The sequence below is a fragment of the Amphiura filiformis genome, chromosome 1 (assembly GCF_039555335.1).
Source record: "Amphiura filiformis chromosome 1, Afil_fr2py, whole genome shotgun sequence".
Lineage (NCBI taxonomy): Eukaryota > Metazoa > Echinodermata > Ophiuroidea > Amphilepidida > Amphiuridae > Amphiura > Amphiura filiformis.
The window spans coordinates 79,722,314-79,733,495 of record NC_092628.1 but is presented as its reverse complement, the minus strand read 5'-3'; the positions used below and the strand labels follow the sequence as shown (position 1 = coordinate 79,733,495).

General features: G+C 36.9%; 1 protein-coding gene across 1 annotated transcript; it reads left to right on the top strand.

Moving 5' to 3' along the window:
• The first annotated feature begins 844 nt into the window (after window positions 1–844).
• Window positions 845–6,427, top strand: LOC140163354 (ornithine decarboxylase-like). Its single transcript, XM_072186743.1, has 6 exons — window positions 845–961; window positions 3,607–3,703; window positions 4,154–4,230; window positions 4,577–4,749; window positions 5,423–5,557; window positions 6,223–6,427. Exons 1-6 carry the CDS (start codon window positions 845–847, stop codon window positions 6,425–6,427), a joined length of 804 nt encoding a protein of 267 aa, XP_072042844.1.
• The last annotated feature ends 4,755 nt before the right edge of the window (window positions 6,428–11,182 follow it).

Here is an 11,182-nt window from a genome sequence, read left to right as displayed (position 1 = left end):
GTCTACAGCAAAATGCATCCTCCCAGCTACATATTTCATATGGAGCAGTATCATGGACATTAACGTCAAAAATGCAAAGAAGACTAGCAGCAGCCCAACACAGCATGGAAAGAAGACTACTAAACATCATCTACATATGGACAGAAAATCCAACAAATTAATCAGGGAGCATACCCAAGTTCAAGACATCTTGGAAACCATTAAAAGCAGAAAATGGCCCTTGCTGGTCATACCAGCCGCAGACAAGACAATCGTTGGAGCTCAACACTCACACATTGGACACCTTTACGGGAGGAAACGAAATTAACAGAAGACGTCAAAAGGAAGGCGAACGCGGCGACGCCTCTTGAATAGCATACGAAGCGAGCTCTTAGATCATTTACACTATGGGTATTTCAGAGTCCCGGCACAGTGCCTGAGCTAAATAATATCAGTCATATATTTTATAATTTAACATCGTTTGGAATAAAATTAAAGACACTCACTTTTATTACGAAATAAGGCGAGGACATGTCGATAGCCAATAAGATCTGGGTATTATTTTCATGATCTGATTCAACTATACAAGCAGTGATCCACCCAGCCAATCACGATCTCTTTAGGGCAGGAAGTGTGTTTGTTTAATTAAAAACGCCACATTTTGCCAGTGATGTAGACTTTTATTATCTGTCGCCTTCATTTCTTAATAACGTCAACATTGGTAGCTATTGGTGAGTTACCTTCCTCAAAGTACGATCCATGCTCATAGCTAGTATAGATAGGTCTCCGGTTTATAACACACAACTCCGAATATCGATAATAAAAATTATTTTTTCATCTCGATCATAATTGTGCCATAGTAATTATGGCGGTCTTTACTGGTTCATGTGATACCAAGGATTTCTCCATAGATTTCTATGATTCAGACACGACACTAAGAGACCTTATCAGGAAAAAGGTGGCTGACACATCGACAAGAGAGGTAAGTTTGTGGATGTTATTTAACACTCAAGTGGTGGATAACCACCTTCTTATAGTTTCCCAGCAAACACAAAACGTTTTCGACATCATTCGCAAAAGGTTATAAAAGGTTGACAGAAAACGTTTAATGTCGGGTTATATAAAGGGTATATTAAGAGTATAAAACGTTTTCATAACCTAAAAAACATTTTTTGATAATCTACTACTCAGCAAACAAAAATGTTTTACAGAAAATGTCGGGTTATATATAAAGGGTATAAAATCCTTTTATAACATTCCAAAAACATTCTTGAAAACTTGATACAAAACATTCTAAACAGAATGTTATTTTGGGGTTGAAAAATATTTTGCGAAAAATGTTTGCCCAAAATATTTGCAGTAACGTTTTAAAAACGTTTTCATGACCTTTATATAACCCGACATTTAAATATTATTAAAAGGTTTTGAAAAAACATTTTAAGAACATTTCTGTGTTTGCTGGGTTCAAATATTTTAACATAATGTTATTTAAGTATTGACAAAATATTTGGTAAAACTGTTTGCAAAAATAGTTTACAATAACATTTTTTGAAAACATTTAAAAATATTGTTGTAGTGTGTTTTCATACAAAACGTTTTAAAACATCATGACCTTTTATACAACCCGACATTTTAATGTTATTAAAACGTTTTTACCTAAACCAAAAGCCAAAATATAACTTATTTAAAACGTTTTTAAAACGTTTTTGTGTTTGCTGGGTTGCCACATAGCAGCTGTGGCTACGCTCAAGCATTGTCAAGTGACTGGTGAGCAACCACATGACGCGGAGGTAATCGTGGGACCAAATTCTTTGCGTTGATTTTTCAAACGTACTACATTACCCAGAGGTAGGGTGGATGATGAAACTTCAAAGCCGATGTAATCATTTGGTCTGTTTTGTGCAAAGAGTGCATACATACATTATGATATCATAATGGGGTGTGTTGGTAGGCAGCTGCAAGAGTACGTATTTTGGTATCATAAGATCCAAATAATTTTTAGATTGTGTTACATTCCTTGCTAATAAAAGGTAAACCATAAAACAGGAAGGGTAAAACGACACAATTACGTCAATGTCTCTCAGAAAACATGCGCGATGAAGGACTTTTTCAAATAATTGATTTCCGTCATGCATTGTAGCCGTAGGCCCTACAGCTCGACCGTTACTTAATAAAGCCACAGCTAGAAACAACAGATGTGGAAATGAGAGTATAAACTGACCAGTAGATACCAGTTGTAGTCTTACTAATTCATGGCACAATGGATGGCAAAGGGGAAAGTTAACACATATTTGCCCCATATTTGCAAGACTATCCATGCCATCAACGTGAATACACTTACTCATGTTGAACTGACCTGCTGCCTGATATATTCCTGGGAAATGAGGTTTTCCAATTTGTACTCTTAAAAGCCACTCCAAATATCTGGAAAACACATTAACTTGAGATACAGATTAGTAAGAGGTGAATATATTGGCTTGATTGGTATTTTATAATTACTTTAATAACTGGGTAGCATATTAAAGACGCATGCAAGGACAAATGTACTGGGTTGATGGAGACTTTTGAAGATATCGTATCACTTATAAATCATTATTAATCACTCTGTAATATGTGATGGATAGTACCCGAAACCATGGTCAAAGTTTGCCTGGTCAACAAAAATGGCCTTAAATCGGTAACGGAGAGTATCCTTAGTTTTTACTTACATGTCCTTGTTATACCAAAAAATAAAAGAGGAGGAAAGACAGGTACTAAAAAGATTAACAAAAGTAAGGTTTAATTTCCCGATGTTGAGAAGTGTAAATTTTATAGTTTGGCATAGTATGGAACACAGTAGTATTTGTCATATTTTACTTACAATATAGTATTGTTTGGAAAAAGGACAAAAAAAGACGAGCACTTTAAATATCGCATGGAACTATTGTGCATTGTCCAATCATTTCAGTTGACAATTCGTATGTAACGAGATATTAACCGTTATTAAATTGGCTTTGATATTTGTATTCACTATGATCTTTACACTAAATATCAAATAATAAGGGGGAGGAGTAGCATTTTCTATTAGCAACAAGCAAACAATCGGATAAAATGAAATTCGATTTCTTTTGATTGGCGATGGTTGTAAATATTACCGACAATATCAAATATTCAACAAGCTACTTGTTGAAATATTTTTATTTATTCATTACTCAGCCATGAATTTTCCACCAAAAGGTTAAAATCACAACACAAAGACATTAAAATTACAATAATTTACAAACGAGTAGATGGAAACTATACAGCTGAAGCAAAAAGCGAAAGACAACGCATCAAGGCATATTCTAAAAATACTACTACTTATGCACATATAATATATTTTGTTATTTAATATATTTAATTAGAGCCGTTTTCCAAAAACAAAGCTTTAATATACCTTTTCAATTTCATCGGCAATGCACCTATTTAAATCAGCTGTTGGCTTCAGAAATTCATTATGATCGTTATATCAAATAATCAGGCAGAGGGTAGCATTTCTATCAGAAAAAGTAAACAAACGAGTAAAATTAAGTATTTATTAAATAAGCAGATGTAGAAGGAATATGATGTAAAGACTGATAGTAATTGGATATTCTTTTACTATTCTAGGACGCTGACGATGGTTTCTATTTGGTTGACCTTGGGAAAGTTGTATCGCAGTTTAAAAGATGGAAAAAATGTTTGCCAAAGGTGCATCCGTTTTATGGTAAATATAAATAATGGTCCTCCATAAACATATGTGATTGTTAATGTGCTTACAAAACGAAGATCAAAATGGGCAAACAACTAAACAGGTATAATAAAACCGTGGCAATTAAATTATATTAAAGCAACTACTGCACCTGCGATAAATTATCTTCCCAAAATGCGTGAACAGCCGTGAATCGGAACATCAATAATAATGTATTGATTTTGTATTCAGTATAATGGAAGGAAATCTGTGTAATATGGTCATGTTTTTTATGTTGGGCACCAGTTACGTTGCATGTGTATTTTTCAAACAAATCACATGCTTTTACAGGTTTGGTACTATAACTTCAAAAGTTTACAGAACCCAATAAAAGTATATATTCCAGAACTCTAATTTAAAAATCATTTAAACATGAAAGAATAAAACAAAATTTAATCAATTTCTTCTTTCTTTTTTTTTTTCAAGCAATAAAGTGTAATCCAGATCCAATGATACTCCGTATTCTTGTGAAACTAGGAGCTGGTTTTGACTGTGGAAGTAAGGTAAAACGGTAAAAGGTCGAATAATGGCAAAATAGGAGAAAGGCATATAAGTTGGAGGAGGGGAAGGAGAGAGACGGATGAGATGAAGAAGTAGAAGTAGAACAAAGAACGAACAGAATAGCAGACATGGAAGAGGAGAAGAGTTTATATTTCGCCAACCTTTAGAACCCACAACTCCAATAATAATGTTTAATTCAACACGATCTTGAATATTTTAAATCTTATGCAAGCAATTTATGATGTGATTTAGCATTTGAAAAAGTTTGTAAACAATAATTGAACTTTTTGTAAATAATAACAATAATTATTAATAGTTTAGTATTCTGAAAATGACACTTCCTTCCAGATTGAGATTGGCCGTGCTTTAGGGGTGGGTGCTTCACCGTCAAATATCATATACGCGAACACCTGCAAGCAAGAATCACACGTGAGATTTGCCAAACAAAATGGAGTACATCTCATGACATTTGACAACGAAGATGAACTTATTAAAATCAAAAAGGCCTATCCAGAAGCACAGTAAGTTTGTCGTAATTTTTGTGTTTTATCTTATACTGTCATGACTGTTGAGATTTAGATTTGACATCCTTCACCTTCGTTTCATCGTTGAAACAATATGAATATAATTATATGACATTGAATGGGTTAAATTAGTCTAAAGCAACCATGGTAAACATTTAATATATTCTTATAATACTTCTATTGGAACAATCTAATTGCATATAGTATTGGGTGAGTGAAATAATACTTATGGTGATAATATTTTCAATGTCCACAACAAGGTTTGTCGATGTGGAGTCCAGGGGTCTATTTCACTAAACTTTACGAAGCTTCGTAAGTCTCGAAATCGTTCGTAACTTACGACGAGTCGTAAGTTCCATTTCACTAAGCTTACGAACAGTACCCTTCATAAGTAATAGGAATTCACTACAGGGACCCTTCGTAAAGTTAAGTCTAGTATTTGGTATTCATAACTTAACGAACGATTACTTGAGTTACGAAGTTTAGTGAAATGGTTTAACTATAATACTTGATTGATGAGATGGAAGTATACTTTCAGATCAGATACGGGTAACCGCCTAGTGTATCATAATTGATGAAATTGAGAGACAGGAATGAAATCTTGTAATTACTGTGTCATGCCACACTACCCACGTTAGTTCAAATTATTTACCTTTCGTTTATTAAACAGGGTTGTCTTACGCCTTGCACCAGACGATTCGTCATCTATAGTGAAGTTAAGTTGTAAATATGGATGTCATGTTGATGAGGCAATGGATCTACTGAAGACTGCTAAAGATTTGACTCTCAATGTCATAGGGGTCAGGTAAGAATAAGAAAAACATGTCATGATGGTACCGTTTCTGCAAATTTGGATGCAGGGGAAACTACCCAAAGTGACCAAATTGTCCAAAACGTCTGACATTTCACAACATTTTATAATGTTGCGTAAAGTGGCCCAAAGCTGCATAACATTGCCTGACCGCTTTGAACGATTTTGGACAACGCAATTGTTGCAACTTCGGGCAATTTTGAAAAAATGTTAAGCAATATTGTGAAACTTTTACATTTTACAGTAACTTTATGAAATGATTGTAATGTACTCTATGAACTTGAACTAACATGCCCTGTCAAGACTTTAGGTGCTGTAGTTTTATCAAAATTCGAGATTTTGAATAAAACGCAGGAACCGTCGTTTTATTATTACGATGGAAATATCATTCGAATGCATACATGTACACGATATTCACACCACACGTACACGGCGTACGGGATGGTACACGCGCATCAAAGGCCCGTGCCGTAGCACAACCGACGGAGTGACACGCATGGACGCTGGTAGTAAATTCCAGTTGTCCGGCTCAAAATTAAAAGGCCGAGGGGTCATATCTGAGAGTAAAAGCTAACATTTTATGGAAAAGAAATACTAATCTATTTTTATGTAAATGTCACAACATGGCTTTAAACTAACATTTTGTTTTGTTGATATAGTTTCCATGTTGGCAGCGTTAATCAAGATCCCGAAAGTTTTGCTGAGCCCATAAAAGCCACTCGCCGTGTTTTTGACGAAGCGCAAAAACTAGGCTTCCATATGCAAATTCTGGACATCGGGGGAGGATTTCCAGGGGATTTACTTCAGAGTGCAGAACAACCATTCGAGAAGGTATCGATCAATGTTTATTTGTGTTGTCGATAAATGTTTTATTAGAATAGGTGAGTGGACTGAAAACAACAGATTTTTTTGTCTTTAAGGAAAGTGATAATGAGTCTCCTAAAGTTTAGCTATACCATTAACGACTTTTTGGCTCATATCTTACAGAACAGTTTAATGGCCTTCTAATTTTTGCCAAAAACACTCTCCTTATATTAATTGTCGGAAAAGCAATCAAACATCCCAATCAAATCAGACAACCATTTAGGTGCAGGTATCCGTGTCGATTTAACACAACTGGGTGCTTCATGAACTGTTCTCACATTGGCATGCTACCGCACAGCGTCATCATCCCTATATCTTCGTGTCAAAAATTGCCGTGATAGTACGGCGAATCCTCTCGTTTTTCAAAAGCTACGCATGGCGATTTTGTTCGAGATAGGCCGAGCGTCTCAGGCTAAGCATACCATATGCACACGATATGAGATACCACATAGCCTGCAACAGAGTTTCTATTCTATGTGTTTACGATTTGCGCATGATCAAGTACCCCATATGATATTGCCATTACAAGAAAATTCGATTTTTGTCAGGTAAACCCCAGATTTTGTTTCCAATACACTAACTGGAAACGCACTACACTAATTAGTGGGGATTGCTGTTTGCTGTGGATATTGTTTACTGCATTTTATCCGTAACGATTTTGAAATCGTTCGTCAAAATTGTGATATATATAAACTGTTTGAGAATTACAATTATATAAAGGAACACCTGTACAGAATATTAAAGCACAAGTCTATATAATGTACTATATCAACACACTATACCACTTTCTTTATCTGCGTCAATAATAGAATATTGATTTCAATCGAATTGAATACATTTCTCCATTTTGAGTTTGTACTCCACCACTGAGCGATCTAGCGATCGATTTCTAGCCAATCAGATGGGACTCCTTTTCTTGCGTTCGGTGAAATACCAATCGCCCGTCGGTGAAATACCAATCGCCCGTCGCTCACCAACGGAGCATTACGGGACCGTTCATTATTTCCACCGGAGGGGGGCCGGAGAATACATGGGGGGTCAGATGGTTTTTGTCAGGCAAAAAGGGGGGGGTCAGATGGTTTTTAGTTATTGAAAGGGGGGGTCAGATGGTTTTGCATCTCAAAAATCCTGGAGCTTCCGGGGGCTTCGCCCCCTGGACCCCCATCTGGAACATTGTCCCTGGACCCCTGACCATTAGATTTGCGCTTTGCATGTAGGCCGACACTTTGGTCCTAGTCCGGACTTAAGTCGGGCCTCAACCTGTTTTTCACCTGCCACAGTGTGAATTGACATAAATTTGCACCAAAAGTAAGTAATTTATTATAACATTTTGAAAAAATGGGTCATTGGGTAAAAATTCTAGATTTTGCTTCTAATTTGCCAAATGTACAATACAAATTTGCTGAAATAAGAGAATTTTGAAACATATTTCATAAATATACATGTACACTGCCATTTTCGTAATAGAGAATTAAGAATAATCAAGCTGCTGCACAGTAATGCTGTGGTCAGACTCTTTGTTCTTTTACAATGAAAAGAGACAACTACACCACCCCAAACCGCTCCCCCAATACACATCCACTATCAAACCCCACCCCACACAGGTGTCATTTCCATACCCTAGTTAACTCCCAAACCACCATGACAGTAAACTTGGGCAATGTATTCAAATACATTATAGAAAAATAACATCATTATCATCATCATCATCATCATCATCATCATCATCATCATCATCATCATCATCATCATCATCATCATAATACTAATAGAAATTCACATTTTCAGAAATTATATTATGGTTGTGTGATGGACAAATGTTCAATACATTAATGTGCAGTGACTGCCACTGAGTAGTGAACACACACAAACCACAGCCACCCTAGCCCTATGGATGGGGTGTACATGTCTATGTCTGTGTGCATGTTTTCTCTCTTTCAAGAGTTTAATGAATTAGAAAGTTCCATGAAAGAAATTTTTAGATATTTTTATATAGTCAAAATATTAATTAAAATATGTATAAAAATTATCAATTATTTCATTAACGGTAACAGTAATGATTCTGGGAAGTGACAGATAAATCTAAATAATTTTGTATATATGTTGGATATTATGACAACTAATTTTGAATCAAATTTGAGATCTATTTTGACATTTTTAGATAATCATTTCACATTTTACATGGATCTAATTGGACCTTCTGTGTCCAAGTTTGAACCGAACCGAGTCTGTTTGTGAGCTTTTGTGTCCGAGTCCGGCAAAAAGTGGACTTGAGTCCGATCGATACATTACCATAGGCGTAGATCCCCCCCAATATTTTGCCAGGGGGATGCTCCACACAATCATCCCCCCCCAAAGTGACGCCTGAATATAGGTTTCTGACCACATATTTGCCCATTTTAGCCCCAAAAGTGTAAATTTCCGCGCGCTTCGCGCGCATTTAAAAAACTTTTGCACCATATTTCATCAGTTTAGCTTCAAAATATCAAAATTTTTCGCACGCTTCGCGCGCATTTGTACCATAAACTTATTTTGTCGCCAAAAGGTGCTGGATTCACTATACTTCAAGAATTTTTTTCAAACCCCACCACCCCCAACTTCAAGAAATCTACACCACTGTACATCACTGATTTCACAAACTACTTTTTATTCCTTTTAATATACTGATGAAGAAGATTTTGCAACTCATTCATTTTACACCAAAGGGGGCTATGTACTGCACCCAGTATCAACATGTATGAGAAGTTGATGCATACTTACAATTTAAGAGATTGAAAATTAATAAATCAGCTTGATAGTTTATTAAACTCATTTGATTTTTTATATTCTGTATGATTGAATTAAATTACAAGTTAAAAATGAAATAAATTCGTTTTACAGCCATTTTAACCTAATTACATAAAACTAATGAATTATAATAATTTTGACCCCAAGTTTCCAAACCTGCCACTTGAAAGATTGTTCTTGGTGCAAAGAAACTGTAGTCCTATGGATAATATCACTGTGGTTTGTTCAGGGACCTGTGGTATTGAAGTACATGTACATACTAGCTGGAGCACAGGGTGGCAGTTTGAACCAAAAATTGTGTACATGCATGTGAAATAAATAATATTTTAGAAAAATAAATAAAACAAGTTAAAATACCCTGTGGGGCAGGGCCAGATTTACCATAGGGCCAGATGGGCCCGGGCCCAGGGCCCCCAAAATTGCCCTGTGCAGTGTGCATCTTCCATTTTAGCCGAAAAACACCAAAATAGGGTACAAAATTTGCAAAATTGGGATAAAATAGTTTAAAATTGACATTTTTGCGCACGCTTCGCACGCAAATGTCCTAGTAGAATCTAAAAACTTGGCCACTTGAGTGCACATGCCTTCCTCACGGTGCGTTTGGGGGCCTCCAAATTTTGGCCTGGCCCAGGGCCCCCAAAAAGGTAAATCCGGCCCTGCTGTGGGGTTCTACCTAGTTGAAGGTATATGAGGATGTGCCACGATTTTGGGGTCCTATTCAGTAAAGACCAATATTTGGATAAAAGTGCCCAATTACTGCAATTAGGGTAAATGTAGGTGCTTTTTGTGAAAAATTGGTATACTGATAGCCGGGTGGCAAAAAGAGTAAAGGCATAATTTGTCAGCCTGATATGTGGCAGTGATGTGATGTGTTGAGGCAGCTGATCCATGCCCGCAATTGCGCGTCATTGCGCGTGTGCATACGTCAGGTGGGGGGGGTCATATGATTTTCATGTAGCTCGGAGGGGGGTCATATACTTTTCGGCAGTGACTTTCTGTCTGCTCCCGGCCCCCCCTCCGGTAGAAATAATGAACGGTCCCTAAGTTTATATTTATAATATAGGGTGTCGACACTGTGTGCCGTCCTTGGAGGAACATGATGTATGCGATCGCCAGCTGAAATTCTTGGGTAGGCTACATTCATCGTCTGCCTGAGGACGAGCCTGCTAAGAGATAGGCCCTCACCACCTAATCCCGGGCACCTAATGGCAAAAGGAGACCTGGACATCCACGCACATCTTAACCTACATGTATACTAGACTAAATCCTCCAGTCCTTCAACATCTACGCACGGTCATCGGGTCACGTAAAGGATTGTGGGTAATAAAAGGCGCCGCAATTCTGGGCCTGGAAGGATTCAGGCTACATGTCATGTATACAGACTTCCAACGTGTAAGGTATGACGATGACATGATTCAAATATAGCCGCAATTGCCAAAGATCAATATGCACATGATGACGAGAGAGGGGTGGGGTTTGTGCCCGCCCCCCCCCCCAACTCAACACAAAAGTTGACAACCATGAGAGTTACCAAATCTTTCAAAAGCCCCCAATTGCAATGATTTTTCATCAAATTTACCCCCTTTTTCATGCAAAATCGAGGACAAAATATGGCAAAAAACAACCCCTTTTTTGCGGTTTTCAATGACTAGAATTTCAAACACCCGCTTTCAATGATTAGAATTTCAAACACCCCTTATCAATGACACTAAATATTGACATACAATTCCTGGATTTTCTCAATTACCCTTTTATCCGAATTTCGTGGACAGTGCAAATTAAATACCCCTATTTTGCTAATTTCACTGTCAAATTTCACGGACAGTGCAAATTAAATACCCCTATTTTGCCAATTTCAAGGTCCTTGCTACTGGTAAAAAAATAACCCCTTTTTGGTAACTCTCATGGTTGTCAACTTTTGTGTTGAGTTGGGGGGCCGGGGGTTTGTGTGTAATGTGCGCTGATTTC

Coding starts and splice junctions, on each gene's coding strand:
- LOC140163354 (XM_072186743.1), top strand. CDS start 845: ATGGCGGTCTTTACTGGTTCATGTGATACCAAGGATTTCTCCATAGAT. Junction 962..3,606: donor CTGACACATCGACAAGAGAG/GTAAGTTTGTGG, acceptor TTACTATTCTAG/GACGCTGACGATGGTTTCTA. Junction 4,231..4,576: donor GTTTTGACTGTGGAAGTAAG/GTAAAACGGTAA, acceptor ACTTCCTTCCAG/ATTGAGATTGGCCGTGCTTT.